General features: G+C 48.7%; 1 protein-coding gene across 6 annotated transcripts in view; it reads right to left on the bottom strand.

The window, feature by feature from the left end:
- The window catches only part of CEP170 (centrosomal protein 170), a 619,381-nt gene that overhangs the window by 19,912 nt on the left and 576,712 nt on the right, over nt 1-22,757 (bottom strand). For all 6 annotated transcript variants that reach the window (XM_063917739.1, XM_063917738.1, XM_063917740.1 and 3 more), the window contains exon 16: nt 7,451-7,544. In XM_063917739.1, the coding sequence (XP_063773809.1) occupies nt 7,451-7,544 (94 nt within the window). The remainder of the gene's footprint in view (nt 1-7,450; nt 7,545-22,757) is intronic.

The following is a 22,757-nucleotide window of genomic DNA, read 5'->3' as shown; positions in this document are numbered from 1 at the left end:
CCACAGGCAGCTATAGGTAAAACAATGCCCGAAGGAAAGACATAATTGAGAGAAGGAACATAACAATAAATGTGGTGAGATTTACACACCAGCAAACCAAAACATAACCTGGCCGGCAACGGTTGGCAACAGAAAACAGCAACAGCTGACCTGTAACACATTACAGATAACCTGCAGAAAGTCACCGCACTGAGGCGGGCGCCCAATATCCCTTATGGACTACGAGAAAAGGATTTACCGGTAGGTATTTAAAATCCTATTTTCTCTAGCATCCATAAGGGATATTGGGGACAGATTTAGTACGATGGGGATGTCCCAAAACTTCCAGAACGGGCGGGAACGTGCGGAGACTGCTGTAGCACTGCCTGCCTAAACTGGGTATCCACTTTGGCCAGGGAATCAAATTTGTAGAATTTCACAAAATAGTTCTTCCCCGACCAGGTGGCCGCTCGGCATAGTTGCAAAGCCGAGACTCCACGGGCAGCCACCCAAGAAGAGCCCACTAACCTTGTAGAGTGGGCCTTCAGAGACTGAGGAACAGGAAAGGCTGCCGACACATAGGCCTGTTGGATAGTAAGCCTAATCCAATGAGCAATGGTCTGCTTCGAAGCAGGATAACCCTTTTTCTGCGCATCATAAAGCATGAATAAGGAATCCGTCTTTCTGACCCGAGCTTTGCGCCTGATATAGATCTTCAAAGTACACACAACATCCAAAGACTCCGGAGGAGCCGAAGCGTCAGAACAGGACGGAATCACAATAGGTTGATTCAGGTGGAATGCGGAGACAACCTTCGGTAGGAACTGCTGTCTAGTCCGGAGCTCCGCTTTGTCCTCGTGAAAGACCAAGTAGGGACTTTTACACGATAAGGTCCTCAATTCTAAGACGCGTCTAGCAGAAGCCAGTGCCAGTAACATCACTGTCTTCCATGTGAGGTACTTGTCTTCTACCATCATCAGAGGCTCAAACCAGGAGGACACTACATCCAAAAGCCCAGGGTGCCGTAGGCGGCACAAAGGGAGGTTGTATGTGGAGTACCCCTTGTAAGAAGGTCTGAACGAAAATTGAGAGAGCTGAAATCTGGACCTTAACGGAGCCCAGACGTAAGCCCTTATCGACACCAGCCTGTAGGAAACGTCCCAAGTGAAACTCTGCTGGTGGATACGTGCGTTCCTCGCACCAAGAACTTATCTCCTCCAGATATGATGATAGTGTTTTGACGTCACAGGTTTTCTGGCTCGCACCATAGTGGCAATGACTCTTTTAGAGCTAGGATGTTCCGCTCAACTTCCATGCCGTCAAACGAAGCCGTCATAAGTCCAGGTAGACAAATGGTCCTTGCTGAAGAAGATCCTTTCTTAGCGGCAGAGAACAAGGGTCTTCTATGGACATGTCCAGAAGAGTTGCGTACCACGCCCTTCAGGGCCAAACCGGCGCAATCAGGATTGCGTGTACTCTGTGATATCTGATCCACTGGAGCACCCTTGGGATCAACGGAATCGGAGGAAATAGGTAGACCAGCCAGTAAGGCCAAAGCGACGTAAGCGCATCCACTGCACTCAACTGAGGGTCTCTGGTTTGAGAGCATTAGCAGCTTCTTGTTGAGGCGAGACGCCATCATGTCGATCTGTGGTATACCCACCTGTCGACAATCTGTTGAAACACCTGAGGATGTAATCCCCACTCCCCAGGGTGGAGGTCGTGGAGACTCAGGAAGTCCGCTTCCCAGTTGTCCACTCCTGGAATGAAAATTGCAGACAGCGCTCTTGCATTTCTTTCCACCCAGAGAAGTATCTTTGACACTTCTCGCATGCAGGCCCTGCTTTTTGTCCCTCCCTGTTGATTGATGTATGCTACAGCAGTGGCATTTTCCAACTGAACCTGGATCGCCTGATCCCTGAGTAGAGGGGAGGCCTGAATCAGAGCATTGTAGACAGCCCGAAGTTCCAGCCTGTTCATCGGAAGTAGGGCCTCTTGGGCAGACTACCTGCCCTGGAACTGCGCCCCCTGGGTGACAGCTCCCCATCCTCTCAGGCTCGCTTCTGTCGTGAGGAGGATCCAATCCTGAATCCCAAAACGTCGACTTTTCAGTAGTTGGAAGACTGTAACCACCACAGGAGTGAAATCCTGGCCTGGGGTGACAGCTGAATCATCCGGTGCATCTGAAGATGTGAACCGGACCACTTGTTCAGATTCTCCAATTGGAAGGGTCTGGCATGGGACCTTCCGAACTTTATCGCCTCGTACGAGGCCACCATTTTTCCCAACAATTTGATGCAAAGATGAATGGAAACTCGAGAAGGTCGGAGAACCATGCGAACCATCTCTTGAAGTGTTCTCACCTTGTCCTCTGGGAGGAATACTCTCTTAACTACCGTATTCAGTATCATACCCTGAAACAGGAGCCTTTGAGACGGTTCCAGTTGAGACTTCTGTGGTGAGACAGAAGTTGGATAGTGCGATCTATATGGAGCAGTAGAAGCTCCCTGGAACTTGCTTTTATCAGGAGATCATCCAGGTAAGGGACAATGTTGATTCCTTGGACTCTGAGCTGGAACATAATTTCCGCCATCACCTTCATGAACACCCTTGGAGCTGTAGACAGGCCGAAGGGTAAAGCCTTAAACTGGTAGTGATCGCTCAATAGGGCAAACTGCAGATAGGCCTGATGAGGAGGCCAAATTGGGATATGTAGGTAGGCGTCCTTGATATCCAGGGACATGAGGAATTCCTGTTGTTCCAGGCCCATGATCAACGCTCTCAAAGATTCCATTTTGAATTTGAAAACTTTCAGGTAAGGAATCAAGGACTTCAGATTCAAAATGGGTCTCACAGACCCGTCTGGTTTTGGCACTACGAACCGACTGGAGTAGTAACCCTGTCCTAGCTGAAGCAGGGGTACTGGAACAATGACCCGGGACTGGACCAACTTGTCGATGGCCAGTAGTAGCGTAATACGCATATTTTCCAAAACAGGCAAACCTGATTTGAAAAATCATTGGGGAGGAGCACCGTCGAACTCCAGCTTGTAACCCTGAGAGATAAGGTCCCTTACCCAGGCATCTTGGCAGGAACCGACCCAGATGTGGCTGTAGTGATGTAACCGAGCTCCCACCAAGAGATCCCCTCGGGTGGCGTGGGCACCGGCATGCCGAAGTCTTTGTGGAAGCTGAACTGGTGCTCTTTTCCTGAGAGCCAGCAATGGCTGGTTTCTTATGCTTACCGCTGGAGCCTCTAGCTTCATTGGAGGCACTCTGGGCCCTAGATCAAAATCTGGAAGACCTAAAGGACTGAGTAGACAGTCCCGGGTAGGTACGCCTAGCAGGCGGAGCCCCTGCATGGAGAAACGTGGATTTCCCAGCAGTAGCTTTGGAGATACATGCGTCCAGTTCACCTCTGAAGAGCCATTCACCTGTGAAGGGAAGAGATTCCACATTACGTTTGGAGTCAGCGTCTGTGAACCACTGACGCAGCCATATGGCTCTGCGTGCAGACACAGCTATAGCAGTGGTTCTAGCAATTACAGTATATTGCCAATCTCGTTAAGGGAGTCACAGAGGACTCTTGCCGTGTCCTGAATGTGTTTTAGGAAAGTTACAGTAGTAAATCGCCTGGAAGACCCTCTTGAATCTGAGTAGCCCATGTATGAACCAGCAATGACCGGTCTTTGAGCTACACCTGCAGCAGTGTAGACAGATTTTAGAGTGGTCTCTATTTTCCTATCCCCCGGGTCCTTTACCGTACAAGAGCCCGGAGCAGGGAGCACAGCCTTTTTAGAAAGGCAAGAGACTGAGACGACTACTGCTAGAGATTCTTCCCAGAATTTCCTGCCTTCAGGGGCAAATGGTAAGGTATTAAAAAAACTTTTTTTATCTGGATTTTTCCAGGTTAATTTAAATAAATCATCCAATTCTTTGGAATCAGGAAAGGTGACTGTCAGTTTGTCTTGTGGTAGGAAAGATGACTGCTGATTAGTAGCGTACTCCATGGGGAGCTTTAACACATCCCGTATAGCCAATATGAGGGGTTCAATACCCTGTGTAGGGGTGGAATCCCCACTAATGGGATCCCCATCATCCCCATCCACCTGTACATCATGATTAGAATCTGATAGGATTGCAAGCAAAGCACGTTTTTGTGCACCTGTTGTAGACAGCGGGGAATGGGAAGCATCAGCCTTGGCAGTTAGGTTAGCCACTGCTTGTTGCAGTTCTTGTGTTTTATTAGCATTGGCAGTGAGCTAAGATGACATATCCGACATCATAGTTTTTATAGCCCCAAGCCAGGAAGGCTCTGGACTCTCCATGTTGATATTAGCATTTTGTGATGACTGACTACACTGCTCACAGGAGATGAAGCCCGATGAACTAGGGGAGAATCTGGCATTACATACATTGCATGACTTCTGTTTCACCATAATGAAAGACAGAAACAATACACATACAACACAGACTGAATACAATACAAGCCTGCCCTAATGCATGTGAGAGGAGACACAGAAGAGAGGACACCAGCACACCCAACGCTGTACAGCCTCGGTTAGACTATCAGCATTTTATGTAATAACATATAACAGTGATACTGATGTACAGAGAATTCCCCAAAGGAATGTAAACTGTGCACTAATAGCGGCTCTCCCCCTCTACACCCGATACCAGTGATCCTGTGAACGTTTCGAGGAGCTGCAAGAGGCTGCTGCTGCTTGCTTATGCAGAGGAAGGCCCCAAAATGTCGCTGAGTCCGTTCTGATGTAGCTACGCCCCCCGCTATGGCGCCGGAGCTACTAATAAGTTTTATACTGGCAATGTCTCCACAGGCTGTGTAGCCTCACATAAATGCTTGGTACAACACCCCTCCCCTCCAGCGGGTCCCCCCCAGGAGGGACCCGTACGCCTCACCCACGCTTCTGCCGAACAATGAACCGTGGGGTCCCGACGGTTTTTATTAACCACGACGATCACCTTCAGGCACTGTTAGGGGTGTGTGGCAAGCTGCGGCTGCGACAGCTAAGGCGCAGTGTCCCGCTGAACAAACAGCCCTTCAGGACGGTGGTCCCGCAGCGGAGAAGCGGCTCTGCACCTCATGAGGCCGGTAACAGTCTCCCCCCTAACTCCCACGGCGCAGGTATGCTGTTATGCTGTTACCCAAACAGCATACCGAAATAAGTAAAAGTATAAATGAAATTGAAGAATAACTCTGGAGCATGCAGAGTGTGCATCCTCTCCTGAGGGCACTTTTTTTCTAAACTGCCTGTGGGAGGGGGCATACAGGGGAGGAGCCTCCACACCCAGTGGAAAAAATTTAAAGTGCACTGGTTCCTTTGGACCCGTCTATACCCATCGTACTAAATCTGTCCCCAATATCCCTTATGGATGCTAGAGAAAACAAATTTACAATTACTTTATTAACAAGTGTGGCTATGTATATTTTGGCTTTAGCAGCTCCTCATAGACAATTAAACAAATGATAATATTTATTTACAATAGAAATAAATATTATGTTATTGCTCTGTAGTTTTTCTAATAACTTACTCTTCATTGCTAATTCTAAAATAAATGTTTCAGCTCTAACCACAATTAACCAATTCCCTTATTATTAAGCACTGATTAGTTATGGTCTTTTTCACCTCTGAACATTTGTTCAATATTACTATTTTCCCACATAGGGGTGTACGGAAGCTGCCGTCTTGTCGGAAAGACGGCAGCTTCAGACAAAAATAGGTCGGAAGAGGTTCTGACCTATTCAATAGGGGCTGATTTTTCCGACAAGTCGGGAATTCACGACTTGTCAAAAAACACGTGGATCGGCGGAACAGCCGCCGATCCGCGTGCTTCTGTCGGAAATGGGGCCAAATCCGACAGGTTTTGGTCCCCTTTCCGACAATCTCAATCCGACTTGAAAACAAGTCGGATTGAGGTGAGAAGACGAGTGGTGCTGCGGGCGGTTGGGGGAGCAGAGATCGACGGCCGGCAGGGGGAGCTGGCTGCGGGGGACATGTCTGCTGCGGGGGACATGTCTGCGGCGGGAGGCCCTGCTTGGAGAGAGATGCCTGGCCATCTTCCGGCCAGGCACCTCTCTCACTGCAGCCAGACACCTCTCTCCCTGCAGCGCCTCCCCCTGCCGCCGCAGACATGTCTCCCCGCAACCAGCTCCTCCCGCCGGCCGCTGATCTCTGCTCCCCCCGCCGCCCAGTTTACCCCTGCCGCTGTCCCGCTCACGCCCGCCGACAATCCCCCTGCCGGCCGCCGACTTCTGCACTCCTGGCCGCTGCTGTCAGCGCAGGACCCTGTTTACGGCCAAATCCGACAGTCGGATTTGGCCGTCCACTGTATAGGGGTTGTCGGATCCATTCCGACAACTGCATGTCGGAATGGATCAGACTCTTATTGAATATACCCCATAGTCTGCAGCCAAAGTGTTTACATGGGTGATCCGGATTCAGTGTTAAAGGGGTCAACCTGTGAATATCCTGGGTCGAAAGTGCGGTGTGAAAGGGTCGGACCCGGGTTAAAAATCCCAGGTCGGACACAGATTTGCGATGTGAAAGCGGTATTACTGAATGAAAGCCACTTGTCCCTGATCACTGTCCAAACAGAGGATGCACTCAGCAATATAAACACAAACACTTTCATCTTCCTTTGGCCGATTATTATAACACTGTAATAAATGAACCTGTCCCTGTAGAATCAGTACGAGATCCCGCCCCGGCACAATCCCGACAGGGGGGCGAGTGCAACGCAGCCCCCTGCGGGTACAGTAATTTATTCTCACTCTATGGGTGTCGTGGACACCCACAGAGCGAGAATATGTTGGGATTGTGCCGGTCGGGATCCCGGTGTCTGTATTCCGACCGCCGGGATCCCGTCCGGCGGGATATTGACCGCATCCCGTCCCTGCTGCCAGCTCAATTACCTGTGTACTAACTTTTAATAATTATTCTGTTGCTTGGCTCTTTTTCTCTTGGTCCGAGCAACAGGACCATTGTTCAAATTGGATGACAACTTGTCATTTCAACTGCATATTTCTACATGCCTGAAAAATATTCTAATGATTTCAAAAAGATCATCATCTGTCACTATGGTGGTAGTTTTTGTGGCATGCGCTGTGATATTTGGCTAATTGCTTTATTGGTTGTGATATCACTGGATGTATGGTGAGCTTATTTTTTCTAAAAATACCTAACATCATGAGAATATATAATTTTCTATGGTGTGAAAGCATGGATTATACTGTACATAAGTATAGGTATATAAATAAAGCGTAACATACTAAATAATTAAAGCAATATATATTTACACTTCTTAAAATGGGAAGACTAAAATATATATTTTAGCATTGCATTAAACAATAATAATGAATTTGACCAAATGCAAATTACTTGAATTAGGGACCCAAATACCCAATAACTTATTTGTAATTACTGTATTATGAAAGAAACATGGTCACATACCACACATGACGTTTTAAAAATAGGAATTTCACTCTCTGCTCTTAGTTTCTTCTCAATCTCATCCCAATTCCGTTCTTTGTCTTTAAATAATATTCTGTAAAGATAAAACAGAGTAAATACATTTTCAACAAATACGTGCAAGCAGCTAATGAAATGTATATAGTAACCTTTTACAAAGCAAGATCAGAAAATTAAACATTTAAATCTTGTAATTTAAAAAATTTCCTAATTAATCAATTTCCTAACTTTCAGGGATGCATACAGCTTTTCAGAAACAGTGTGAAACTAATAGAAAGCCATTTTATTTACCTTAAAATAGGAATTTAAAACCTACCGGTAATTCCTTTTCTCCTAGTCCGTAGGGGATACTGGGATGACATTAGTACCATGGGGTATAGATCGGGTCCAATGGAGCCTGACTCTTTAAGAAATCATTAGTGTGTGCTAGCTCCTCCCCTCTATGCCCCTCCTAGCAGACTCAGTCTAGGAAAACTGTGCCCGAGGAGATGGACATACTTTGAGTGAAGGAAAATACGAAAGCTGTGAGGTAACGAACCAACACACAACAACAACAACAAAAAGGATAGCAGTGCAAACCAGAACAGAGGAACGCAACGCTTACTACAACAAAGGATAGCAATGCTAACCAACAGGAACAGCAACAGCAGGCCCAACCAAGAACACTTACAACCAGGTAAGCAGGAACACGAAGCACTGAGGTGGGCGTCCAGTATCCCTTACGGACTAGGAGAAAAGTAATTACCTGTAGGTATTGAATTCCTATTTTAAGGTAAATAAAATGGTTTTCTCTTAGTTTCACACTGTTTCTGAAAAGCTGTATGTATCCCTGAAAGTTAGGAAATTGATTAATTAGGAATTTAGCTCCCAGAAGAGGTGGGAGAGTGCTGAGACCCCTGCAAAAATGCCTGACCAAACTGAAGGTCATCTCTGACCAAGGTATCGAACCTATAGAACTTCACGAACGCGTTCAAACCAGACCAAGTAGCTGCATGGCACAACTGTAAGGCCAAGACACCCCGGGCAGCCCCCCAAGGAAGAACCCACCGACCTTGTGGAGTGGGCCTGAATAGAACTCGGAAGCGGCAATGCTGCCGATGAATAAGCCTGTTGAATGGTCAACGAGCAATGGATTGCTTAGAAGCAGGACATCCAATCTTTGCAGCGTCGTAAAGGACAAAAAGCAAGTCAGACTTCCTGTGACGAGCGGTCCTCTTGACATAAATCCTCAAAGCTCTCACTGTCACAGGCGCCGCGCTTACCCATTCGGGGGCGCTGGTCTCCGGGGCGTCCTCTTCTCCCGCCAGCTCCTGGCTCCCGGAGTGCGGGAGACGCTGCCGCCGCTGGTCCTTGGCTCCGTGGGCGCCGCCATGTCCGTCCACGTGGGGGCGAGGGAGCTGGTGATGTTAGCACCGCCCCTCCGCCAATGAGAAGACAGCGGGAAGTTTAAAAGGAGATGCCGGGCAAAGCCTGGCACCTGAGTATCGTTGCTCCAGTGCTTCCAGCATTCACGAGCGTCTTTCAAGCTCACAGACTCCATTGCTTCCAGCACTCAAGTGTGTCTCTCAGCTCACAGACTCCAGTGCTACCAGCATTTCACGAGTGTCTCTCAAGCTCACAGGCTTCATTGCTTCCAGCATTCAAGGGGTAAATTTACTAAGATGGGAGTTCTATTTAAGATGGGATGTTGCCCATAGCAACCAATCATATTCCAGGTATTATCTTCTAGAAGGTGCTAGATAAATGAGAAGTAGAAGCTGATTGGTTGCTATGGGCAACATCCTATCTTAAACAGAACGCCCATCTTAGTAAATGTACCCCCAAGTGTGTCTCTCAGCTCAGACTCCAGTGTTACCAGCATTTCAAGTGTGTCTCTCAGCTCGCAGACTCCAGTGCTACCAGTATACAAGTGTGACTCTCAGCCCGCAGTCTCCAGTTTTTCCGGTTCACAAGTGTGTCTCTTAGCTCACAGACTCCGGTGCTGCCAGCGCCTCGTGTGCCTCTCAGCTTGCAGTCACCAGGCCATTCATCTCTTTGTTTAGTGTTCTTCAGCATCGTCCTCCAGTCATCACTCGTCTCTTCGTTTAGTGTTCTTCAGCATCGTTCTCCAGACATCACTCACCTCTTCGTTCAGTGTTCTTCGGCATCCTTTACAAGTCATCACTCGTCTCTTCGTTCAGTGTTCTTCAGCATTGTTCACAAGTCATCACTCACCCCTTCGGTCAGTGTTCTTCAGCGTCACTCTCAAGTCATCACTCATATCTTCATTCAGTGTTCTTCAGCATCGTTCTCAAGTCATCATTTACTTTTCCGTCCAGAGTTCTCCAGCACCATTCTCAAGTTTTCGTTTCATTTCTCATTCAGCGCACCCAGCATTGTTCACGGACTCTGTTCTCTATTAGTCCTGAATGAGGAAGACCTACACCTGGCCGTCTCTATTTCGACCCAACTACAGTTCTTCCACCCGACCATCGGAAGAAACCCCAAGTTCTCAACCCAGGTCCGTGACACTCACAACGTCCAAGGACTTCGGAGCGACCGATGTGTCAGACAGAATCGGAACCACTATTGGTTGATTAATGTGAAAATAAGAATTTACTTACCGATAATTCTATTTCTCGTAGTCCGTAGTGGATGCTGGGAACTCCGTAAGGACCATGGGGAATAGCGGCTCCGCAGGAGACTGGGCACAAAAAGAAAGCTTTAGGACTATCTGGTGTGCACTGGCTCCTCCCCCTATGACCCTCCTCCAAGCCTCAGTTAGGATACTGTGCCCGGACGAGCGTACACAATAAGGAAGGATTTTGAATCCCGGGTAAGACTCATACCAGCCACACCAATCACACCGTACAACTTGTGACAACCCAGTTAACAGCATGATAACAGAGGAGCCTCTGAATAGATGGCTCACAACAAGAACCCGATTAGTTAACAATAACTATGTACAAGTATTGCAGACAATCCGCACTTGGGATGGGCGCCCAGCATCCACTACGGACTACGAGAAATAGAATTATCGGTAAGTAAATTCTTATTTTCTTTGATGTCCTAGTGGATGCTGGGAACTCCGTAAGGACCATGGGGATTATACCAAAGCTCCCAAACGGGCGGGAGAGTGCGGATGACTCTGCAGCACCGAATGAGAGAACTCCAGGTCCTCCTCAGCCAGGGTATCAAATTCATAGAATTTTGCAAACGTGCTTGCCCCTGACCAAGTAGCTGCTCGGCAAAGTTGTAAAGCCGAGACCCCTCGGGCAGCCGCCCAAGATGAGCCCACCGTCCTTGTGGAATGCAAATCCAGCGCGCAATAGACTGCTTAGAAGCAGGAGCACCCAGCTTGTTGGGTGCCATCAGGATAAACAGCGAGTCAGTTTTCCTGACTCCAGCCGTCCTGGAAAAATAAAATTTTCAGGGCCCTGACTACGTCCAGCAACTTGGAATCCTCCAAGTCCCTAGTAGCCGCAGGCACCACAATAGGTTGGTTCAAGTGAAAACCTGAGACCACCTTCGGGAGAAACTGAGGACGAGTCCTCAACTCTGCCCTATCCATATAGAAAATCAGATAAGGGCTTTTACATGACAAAGCCGCCAATTCTGACACATGCCTGGCCAAGGCCAACAGCATGACCACTTTCCACGCGAGATACTTTAGCTCCATGGTTTTAAGTGGCTCAACCAATGCGACTTTAGGAAATCCAACACCACGTTGAGATCCAAAAAGTGCCACAGGAGGCACAAAAGGAGGCTGAATATGTAGTACTCCTTTAACCAAAGTCTGAACTTCAGGCAGTAAAGCCAGTTCTTTCTGGAAGAAAATCGACAGAGCCAAAATCTGGACCTTGATGGACCCCAATTTGAGGCCCAAACGTCACCCCTGCTTGCAGGAAGTGCAGGAATCGACATAGTTGAAATTCCTCCGTCGGGGCCTTCATGGCCTCCCACCAAGCAACAAATTTTCGCCAAACGCGGCGATAATGTCTTGCGGTGACATCCTTCCTGGCTATGATCAGGGTAGGGATGACTTCCTTCGGAATACCCTTTTCCTTTAGGATCCGGTGTTCTACCGCCATGCCGTCAAACGCAGCCGCGGTAAGTCTTGGAACAGACAGGGTCCCTGCTGCAGCAGGTCTTGTCTGAGCGGCAGAGGCCAAGGGTCCTCTGCCAGTATCTCTTGAAGTTCCGGGTACCAAGCTCTTCATGGCCAATCCGGAACCCCGAGTATGGTTTTCACTCCTCGCCTTCTTATTATTCTCAGTACCTTGGGTATGAGAGGTAGAGGAGGAGACACATAAACCGACTGGTACACCCACGGTGTCACTAGAGCATCCCCAGCGATCGCCTGAGGGTCCCTTGACCTGGCGCAATATCTTTTCAACTTCTTGTTGAGGCGGGACGCCATCATGTCCACCCGTGGTCATTCCCAACGGTTTACCCGCATTTGGAAAACTTCTGGATGAAGTCCCCATTCTCCTGGGTGTAGGTCGCCCATCGGAGAATCCTTGTGGCTTCTGCCATCGCCATCCTGCTTCTTGTGCCGCCCTGTCTTTTACATGGGCGACCGCCGTGATGTCGTCTGATTGGATCAGTACCGGCTGGTTCTGAAGCAGGGGCCTTGCTTGGCTTAGGGCATTGTAAATGGCCCTTAGCTGCAGAATATTTATGTGAAGCGAAATCTCCTTGGAAATTTCTTCCCTGTGTGACTGCACCCCAGCCCCGAAGGCTGGCATCCGTGGTCACCAGGACCCAGTCCTGTATTCCGAATCTGCGGCCCTCTAGTAGATGAGCTCTCTGCAGCCACCACAGCAGCGACACCCTGTTTCTTGCTGACAGGGTTATCCGCTGTTGTATCTGTAGATGGGACCCGGACCATTAGTCCCACAGGTCCCACTGGAACGTCCTTGCGTGGAGTCTTCCGAATGGAATTATGCTTCGTACGAAGCTACCATTTTTCCCAGGACTCGTGTGCATTGATGTAACGACACCTGTCCTGGTTTTAGGATGTCTCTGACTAGAGATGACAACTCCTCGGCTTTTTCCACTGGAAGAAACACTCTTTTCTGGTCTGCGTTCAGAAACATTCCCAGGAACAGAAGACGTGTCGTCGGGACCAGCTGTGACTTTGGAATATTGAGAATCCAGTCGTGCTGTTGTAGCACTTCCCGAGAGAGTGCTACCCCCACTACCAACTGTTCTTTGGACCTCGCCTTTATCAGGAGATCGTCCAAGTACGGGATAATAAAAACTTCCTTCTTGCGAAGGAGTATCATCACTTCGGCCATTACCTAGGTAAAGACCTTCGGTGCCGTGGACAACTCCAACGGCCGCGTCTGGAACTGATAGTGACAGTCCTGTACCACATATCTGAGGTACCCCTGGTGAGGAGGGTAAATGGGGACAAGCAGGTATGCATCCTTGATGTCCAGGGAGACCCTGTAATCCCCCTCGTCCAGGCTCATAATAACCGCCCTGAGCGATTCCATCTTGAACTTGAATCTTCTGATATAAAAGTTAAAGTATTTTAATTTCAAGATGGGTCTCACCTAACCGTTTCGGTACCACAACCACTGTGGAATAGTAACCCCTTCCTTGCTGACGGAGGGGCACCTTGACAATCACTTGTTGTGATTATAGTGTTGAATATCCACCAACACCGTCTCCCTGGCAGAGGGAGGTGCCGGTAAGGCAGATTTTAGGAAACGGCGGGGGGAAGAACGTCTCGAACTCCAGCCTGTACCCCTGAGATACTACTTGAAGGACCCAGGGATCCATGTGAGAGAGCCCACTGTCCGCTGAAATATCTGAGACGGGCCCCCACCGTACCCGGGTCCGCCTGAGCAGCCCCAGCACCATGCTGTGGACCTACCGGACGCAGGGAGGACTTCTGCTCTTGGGAACTAGCTGTGTGTTGCAGCTTTTTCCCTCTACCTCTTCCTCTCGGCAGAAAGGATGAGCCTCTAGCCCTCTTGCTTTTCTGGGGCCGAAAGGACTGTACTTGATGATACGGTGCTTTCTTTTGTTGTGGGGTAGCCTGTGGCAAAAAAATCGATTTCCCAGCAGTAGCTGTGGAAACGAGGTCTGAAAAACCATCCCCAAACAGTTTTACCCCCTTATAGGGCAACTTCCATGTGCCGATTCGAGTCGGCATCGCCTGACCATTGCCAAGTCCATAACCCCCGTCTGGCGGCAATGGACCTAGCGTTTATTTTTGATGCCAGCCGGCAAATATCCCTCTGTGCATCACGCATGTATAAGACCACGTCTTTTATATGCTCTATTTTCAGCAAAATATTGTCCCTATCCATAGTTATTTTCCGACAGGGAATCTGACCACGCAGCGGGAGCACTGCACATCCATGCCGAAGCAACGGCTGGTCGCAATATAATGCCCTAGTGTGTGACTATATCTTATAGGGTAACCTCCTGCTTTCTATCAGCAGGTTCCTTCAGGGCGGCCGTATCCGGAGACGGTAGTGCCACCTTTTCTGATAAGCGTGTAAGCGATGTATCTACCCTATGGGGTGTTTCCCCGCGTGACCTATCCTCTGGCGGGAAAGGGTACGCTGCCAAGAACCGTTTTAGAAATTATCAATTTCTTACCGGGGAAAGACCACTCTTCCTCACACACCTCATTTAATTTCTCAGATGCAGGAAAAACTACTAATAGTTTTCTCTCACCAAACACAATACCCTTTTATGTGGTACCTGGGGTATAATCATAAATGTGTAATACATTTTTCATTGCCTCAATCCTGTAACGGGTGGACCTATTGGGAGGATACACCAGTCTCATCGATGTCGACACTGGAGTCAGTATCCGTGTTGACATCTGTGTCTGTTATCTGAGGTAGCGGGCGATTTTAGAGCCCCCCATGACATTTGAGACGCTGGAACAGGCACAAGCTGAGTAGCCGGCTGTTCTGTGTCGTCGACCTTTTATGTAAGGAGTTGACACTTTCACGTAATCCTTCCATAAGTTCAACCACACCGGTGTCGACCCCGCAGGGGGTGACAACATATTTACAGGCATTCGCTCCGCCTCCACCTCATTATCCTCCACATACCTGTCGACACAGCCGTACCGACACACAGCACACACACAGGGAATGCTCTGATAGAGGACAGGACCCCACAAAGCCCTTTGGGGAGACAGAGGAAGAGTATGCCAGCACACACCAGGGCGCTATATATCACAGGGATAGCACCTATAAAAAAGTGTTTTCCCTTATAGCTGCATATATATATTGTATACTGCGCCTAAATTGTGGCCCCCCCCCCCTCTCTTTTTAACCCTTTCTGTAGTGTATTAACTGCAGGGGAGAGCCAGGGAGCTTCCCTCCAACGGAGCTGTGAGGGAAAAATGGCGCCAGTGTGCTGAAGGAGATAGCTCCGCCCCTTTTTCGCTGACTTTTCTCCCGCATTTTTATGGATTCTGGCAGGGGTTAATGTACATCCATATAGCCCTGGGGGTTATATGTGATGTATTTTTGCCAGCCAAGGTGTTAATATTGCTGCTCAGGGCGCCCCCCCCCAGCGCCCTGCACCCATCAGTGACCGCAGTGTGAGGTGTGCATGAGGAGCAATGGCGCACAGCTGCAGTGCTGTGCGCTACCTTGATGAAGACTGATGTCTTCTGCCGACGATTTTCCGGACCTCTTCTTGCTTCTGGCTCTGTAAGGGGGCCGGCGCCGCGGCTCTGGGACCGGACTCCGAGGCTGGGCCTGTGTTCGATCCCTCTGGAGCTAATGGTGTCCAGTAGCCTAAGAAGCCCAAGCTGGCTGCAAGCAGGCAGGTTCGCTTCTTCTCCCCTTAGTCCCTTGATGCAGTGAGCCTGTTGCCAGCAGGTCTCACTGAAAATAAAAAACCTAAAACTAACTTTTATCTAAGAAGCTCAGGAGAGCCCCCTAGATTGCACCCTGCTCGGTCGGGCACAAAAATCTAACTGAGGCTTGGAGGAGGGTCATAGGGGGAGGAGCCAGTGCACACCAGGTAGTCCTAAAGCTTTCTTTTTGTGCCCAGTCTCCTGCGGAGCCGCTATTCCCCATGGTCCTTACGGAGTTCCCAGCATCCACTAGGACGTCAGAGAAAAGCCGATACCACCTTCGGCAAAAACTGCGGACAAGTTCTGAGCTCCACCCTATCCTCGTGAAAAATCAAATATGGGCTTTAACAGGATAAGGCCTCCAATTCTGACACGTCTTGCAGAGGCTAAGGCCAGTAACATGACAGTCATCCAAGTGAGATATTTCAAATCTATGCTTTCCAAGGGTTCAATCCAGTCCGATTGGAGAAAATTCAAGACCACACTGAGATCCCAGAGATCCGTGGGAGGGACAAAAGGTGGTTGAATACGGAGAACACCCTTCAGGAACGTCTATGCTTCCGGAAGAAGATGGAGAGAGACGAAATCTGAATTTTGATGGAACCTAACCGTAGGCTCCTTCCACTCATGCTTGTAGGAAGAGCAGAAAATGGCCAAGTTGAAACTCCACAGGAGAATATATTCTGCCTTAAAACAAGAAATATATTTCTTCCAGATATGGTGGTAATGTTTTGACGTGACCACCCTACGGGCCTGGACCATAGTTGAAATAACCTTGGAGGGAAGACCTTTTCTGGCTAGAATCTCCCTCTCAACCTCCAAGCCGTCAAACGTAGACGCAGTAAGTCTGGACAGACGAACGGCCCTTGTTGAAGAAGGTCCTTGAGGAGCGGCAGAGGCTAGGGATACTCCAGAGACATGGCCAGGAGGTCTGCATACCAGGCACGTCGAGGTCAATCAGAATTGCCTGAATGCTTCCCCTTTTCAGTCTTTTAAGAACTATTGGAATGAGAGGGATTGGAGGAAACAGATACATGAACTGGTAAATCCATGGTGCCGTCAGAGCGTCCACAGCAGCCGCCTGCAGATCCTTCGTTTTGGAACAGTAACAGAGCTTCTTGTTGAGACGAGAAGCCATCAGGTCTATCGGCAGACAGCCCCACTGGTGAAATAGCTGTTGAAACACCTGAGGGTGAAGGCTCCATTACCTCAGGTGGAGGTCGTGCCTGCTGAGGAAGTCTGCTTCCCAGTTGTCCACTCCTGGAATGAACATGGCTGAGATGGACCTTGCGTTGGCTTCCGCCCAGAGGAGTATCCTTGATACCTCTCGCAATGCGGCCCTGCTTCTTGTTCCTCCCTGTTGGTTTATGTACTCCACTGGCGTGGTATTGTCCAACTGCACTTGTATGGTCTGATTCTGGAGAAGATAGGAGACCTGTTAGAGAGCATTGTAAATTGCCATGAGTTCCAGGACATTGATTGGTAGTGAAGATTCCACAATTGACCACCTTTCCTGAAACTGAGCTCCCTGGGTCACAGCCCGCCAACCACGGAGGCTGGCAACCGTTGTCGGCAGGACTCAAGATTGGGTACTGAAGATCCTACCCTCCACCAGGTGAGACACCTGGAGCCACCATAATAGGGAGATCCGTGCCTTTGGTGACAGGATTATACACTGGTGCAGAGCCGGCCCTAACCAATATGATGCTCTAGGCAAGATTATAGCTGGTGCCCCCTAGCACCACCACTAGTTCCGCCTCTGACCCTGCACCCCTTTCCCAGCACCATCACCCCCCACCAATAGCAGTCCTTTTTTTCCCCTACCCCCTGTAATCTAAATAAGAACAGTGTGCACATTCGGCACACAGCCCAAAAAGGTATGTGTTTTTGCTGGCAAGGGGCATGGCCACACAATAGTACCCCCAATTCAAATTATGCCTCACAATTTATCATACGATTTTGTCCCTTATTCACATTACATCACACAGTAGTACCACTTTACCTTATATATGTTACTCCTCACAGTAGTGCCCCTCATTCACATAACATCATACTGAATTGCTCCTTATTCACATTACACCACACCATATTGTTTTTTATTCTCATTACACCACACCATATTGCTCCTTATTCACATTACACCACACCATATTGCTCTTTATTCACATTAGACCACACAGTAGTGCCCTTTCTATACGTTATGCCACACAGTAAAGCACCTTATACACATAATGCCACACATTGGTAATGCATTTATCCACATAATACCACATAGTAATGCCCCTTACACATATGACACACATTATTAATGTCCTTATAAACATAATGCACCTTATACATTATGCCAACCCTTATTAATGCCCTTATACACATAATTTCCCTTACACATATGCTGCACATTGTTAATGCCCTTATACATATAATGACACACATAATGTAACTTACACATATGCCACACATTATTAGTGCCCTTATACACATAATGACAAACATAGTGCCCCTTACACATATGTTACACATTACTAATGCCCTTATACACATATAGTTCCTGGCGTGAGTCAACTGGCAGCTCTGCTAATGTTGGGTGCCTATTTTTTATGAAAATGCATCTTATTTGCATTGCTATGTGGCTAGGATGCACAAGCAGCTTCTGCTGATTAAAATGATATGCGGCATGCCTATATACTGTGTGCGACTGTGGCTGTATCTGCATACAAAATGCTACACACAGAATATAGGTATGCCGCATATCATTTTAATCAGCAGAAGCTGCTTGTGCCCTAGGCATACCAGATGCCCTAGGCAATTGCCTAGTTTGCCTATGCCTAGGGCCGGCTCTGCACTGGTGCATCTGCAGGTGAGACCCTGACCAGAAGATCCAGCTGAAACGGGCGGGCATGGAATCTGCCGTACTGGATCATCTCGAGACCTTGCGAGGTCTGAGTATCGAGTGGACCATAACCTGGATTGTCAAGGCCTTATCCATGGGGAGGAATACCTTCTGAGACACTGTGTACAGTATCATCCCCAGGAATTGAATTCTCTGTGACGGTTCCAGGTGAGACTTTTGGAAATTTAGGATCCCCCCATGTTTTGTAAGAAGGCGAGTGGCCAAGTCGCTGCCGTGTAGCAGACTCTCCCTGGACGCTGCCATTAACAGGAGATTGTCCAAGTAGGGGACTATGTTGACTCCAATCATCTGCAATTGCAGCATCATTTCCGCCATGACCTTTGTGAACACCCTTGGAGCTGTAGAGAGACCAAAGGGTAACGCTTGCCAGCTTCACCTGGAGCAAGAGTTACCTTGCAAGACGCCATTCACAAACTGCTTCTAACTGGAGTTATTGTTCCAGTTTCTCCTCCACTGCACAACAATTAATTTTACTCAAGTCTATTTGTAGTTCCGAAGTCGGACGGCTTGGTATGACCAATCTTGAACCTCAGATCTCTGAACCCGTATCTTCGTGTGTTCAAATTCAAGATGGAATCCCTAAAGGCTGTGATCTTCGGTCTGGAGGAGGGCGAGTTTCTGGTATCCCTGGATATTAAGGATGAGACCAAAGGGTAACGCCTGAAACTTGTAGTCCAGTATAGCGAACTGGAGGTAAGCCTGATGAGGAGGCCATATCGGGACATGTAGATATGCATCCTTAATATCCAGGGATACCAGAAACTCGCCCTCCTCCAGACCGAAGATCACAGCCTTTAGGGATTCCATCTTGAATTTGAACACACGAAGATACGGGTTCAGAGATCTGAGGTTCAAGATTGGTCATACCAAGCCGTCCGACTTCGGAACTACAAATAGACTTGAGTAAAATTAATTGTTGTGCAGTGGAGGAGAAACTGGAACAATAACTCCAGTTAGAAGCAGTTTGTGAATGGCGTCTTGCAAGGTAACTCTTGCTCCAGGTGAAGCTGGCAAGCTTGACCTGAAGAATTTGAGAGGAGGTAGTGCTTAATACTCGAACCGGTATACTTTGGATATGAGGTCCCTCACCCAAGGATCCCAGCAGGACAGTGCCCACACCTGGGCAAAGTGCTGAAGTCGAGCCCCTACCTGGAAGTCGCCCTGCCACTGGGGCAAAGCGTCATGCGCAGGGCTTCGTGGATGAGGATCTGGAGGACTGGTCCAGAGATCCAGCGGACGCTGGCTTACGGGACTTACCGTGAGATCCTCTAGCAGCACTGGAGGCACCTCTGGCAGCACGAAAGGACTGCAGAGAGGGCCCAGGGTAGGGACTTCTAGCAGAAGGTGCAGCAGACGGCAGATAGGTAGACTTACCTGCCGTTGCCTGAGAGATGCACTTGTTCAGCTCCTCTCCAAGCAAGACATCCCCTATAAAAGGAGGATTCTCTACACCCTTTTTGGAATCAGCATCCGCTGACCATTGTTGCAGCCACAGAGCCCTGCGGGCCGAGACCGCCATAGCCGTGGTACGGCCACTGATGAGACATAATTCCTTAACGGCTTCACTCAAAGTTTGCAGCATCCTGGATATGTTGCAGTAGGGTAATGATCTCCCCCTTGGGCAATAAGTCAAACCCACTTACTATATTTTCTGATCATTTTACCATGGCCCTAGAAATCCAGCTGCAAGCAATAGTGGGCCGTTGAGCTACGCACATCGCAGTATAAACTGATTTGAGTGTAGTCTCAATTTTACGATCAGCTGGGTCTTTGAGGGAGATAGCCCCAGGTACAGGCAGTACAATTTTACGTGACAGCCTGGACACTGAAGTATCCACTGACGGGGGATTTTCCCAAACTTTACTGTCTCTGCAGGAAAGGGAAAAAATTCAGTAACCCTTTAAGGGTAATGAATTTCTTGTCAGAGTTTACCCATGCCTCCTTAGACAGGGAGTTTAGCTCCTTTGAAACAGGAAAGGTGACAGAGGATTTTGGCTTTACATTAAATACAATTCCTCTTCTGGCTCTGGCTCCTTATCTTGTATGTTGAGAACCTCCCTAATAGCATAAATTAGGGCCTCAACACCCGGGGACAGAGAATTATCCTCGTCCACCTCCAGCTCTGCCTCATCCAACTCCAGCAAGTCAGTCTCTGAGTCAGACTGGAGTTCCTGTGAAAGCATGTGTTTATGGGAGAACACCATTGGGGGGCTGAGGAGCCTGTGGTCAGCAGCCATAACTATAAAATTGTCCATAGACTGTTTCAGGGTCTGCGTTTCATGCTTAGCAGTAGCTAACTCAGTATTAATATTAGTAATCATTGTTTTGAATGATTCTAACCATTCAGGTTCCTGCATTGCAGTGCTCTGTGAAGGCAGAGAACACTGGGTACACAGTAAAGATCCCTGTGAGGAAGGTGTAAACTTAGTGTTACATGAGGGACACACAGACTTTTTACCAGAAATTCTTACAGCAGAAAACAAGAGTTAATAAGAAACACAGTGTAATAACAACACGGTTAGTGTACATACACAGCAGCCCCAGACAGCCCTGTATGGAATGACACAGAGAGGCTTGGGACCAACACACAATACCACAACCCAAATCAAAGCTCTGCTGGGTATATATATTGGTTTACTATGTGCACAGCGGTGTAACCGCTGTGTATATGCTCCCTTCCTATCAGACCCCCTGGTACCAGTACAAGTGGTGGTTCAGTGGCCTCTGTGGTGGAGCAGTCAGCGTGCAGCCTGTAGTTAGCAGCAGCAGGAAATGGCGCCTCCCAGCCTCTGGTCCCGCTCTCCGGGAAGCCCTGTCCCCTCAATGGCGCGTGGTCCCTAGAAGATTATATTGGCTTTTACTGTGTATAACTGTGTAAAAACAGAGAATAAGAAACCCCCTGTTGTCATGAGCCAATGTGGGTTCGTGGTAGGCACTGCAGTCCGAGGCCCGTGACCGGCGCACCCTTATGCCGCCATTGTCAACGGGGAACCGCTAACTGGGACCCCAGTGTAAACACTCACCACAGCGCGTCTATTCTTCAGCATCTGTTAGGGGTGGCGGCCTGCTGCCGGCGTGGGATCACACTCTGGGAGTGTGAAAAACAGGACCTCAGGAGCTTAGTGTCCTGTCAGCGGGGATACGAACCATTAACTCTATACTAAGTTGGTTCGGCCCACTCCCCTAAGTACCACGACACAGGCTGGTTGCTAACAAGTGCTGCCTGAAAAAACAAACTAACAAAGTTTGAGGAAAACTCTCTGGAGCTCCAGAGAATGCACCCGGCTCCTTGGGCACATTTTTCTAAACTGAGTCTGCTAGGAGGGGCATAGAGGGGAGGACCCAGCACACACCAATTATTTCTTAAAGTGCCAGGCTCCAATGTACCCGATCTATACCCCATGGTACTAAAGTACATTCCCCAGTACTCGACTAGGACGTTAGTGAAAAGGAGATTTATGGTAGACTTACCATGGTTAAATATCTTTCTGCGAGGTACACTGGGTTTCACAGGGAAACACTGGGGTTTAAAGTTTGATCTTGATCCAGAGGCACCAACAGGCTAAAGCTTCGACTGTTCCCAGGAAGCACTGCAAGGCCTCCTCTATAACTCCGCCTCCGGGCACTGAAGCTCAGTTTCGTTAACCAGTCCAATGCAGTAGCAGGTAAAAGAGAAGGCAGATGTTAATCACATAGAACCACGTTCTGACGACAGGAGAAGGGACCAGTGGCTAATGCCATACAAACCCAAAGAAGCCAAGTGCGCGCCCTGTGGAACCCAGTGTACCTCGCAGAAAGATATTTAACTATGGTAAGTCTACCATAACTCTCCATTTCTGCAGCGGGGTACACTGTGTTCTAAAGCAGTTCCTCATGTGAGGGGACGCACTGTAGCAGGTACAAGAACCCGGCGTCCAAAGGAAGCATCCTGAGAGGCAGAAGTATCAAAGGCATAGAACCTAATGAACAAGTTCACTGAGAACCACGTAGACGTGGACGAGCCACGGCGGGCCTCCCGAGAAGGTCCAACAGACCCAGTAGAATGGGCTTTAATAGCAGCAGGAGCCGGAAGACCAGCCTGTGCATACGCTTGTGCAATTACCATTCTAATCCATCTGGCCAAGCAGTGATCGCGCTGATCCAAAAAAAAAGTGGGTCCCAGGGACCCCTCACTTTCAAAAATTGGGGTCCTACCGTTCTTTTTCTGGGTCCCATCGGAATAAAGGTTCTTATTAATCTTAATCTTGTTTGGACATTACAAAAGTTTTGCAAGGTGGGGGGATGGGGTGACAGTGCTGCTGGGCTGTGTAGCATGCAGGACACCCTGCACCAGAGCTGTAAGTAGACATTTTGGTGCCCTAGGCATGAAGTGAATTGGTGTTCCACCTGCGAGATAGGAAAGGGTAGGCAGTGCGCGCCGAAGGCGCGCTGCAAAATTTAAGGGGCGTGGCTTCATGCGGAAGGGGCGTGACTACATAATAGTGCCAATTCACATTACACCACACAGAAGTGCCGCTTATACACATTGCACCAGGTAGAGCACGTTATACACAATGCGT

This window comes from Pseudophryne corroboree, chromosome 4, assembly GCF_028390025.1.
Source record: "Pseudophryne corroboree isolate aPseCor3 chromosome 4, aPseCor3.hap2, whole genome shotgun sequence".
NCBI classification, from domain to species: domain Eukaryota; kingdom Metazoa; phylum Chordata; class Amphibia; order Anura; family Myobatrachidae; genus Pseudophryne; species Pseudophryne corroboree.
This window is presented reverse-complemented; position numbering and strand designations above follow the sequence as displayed.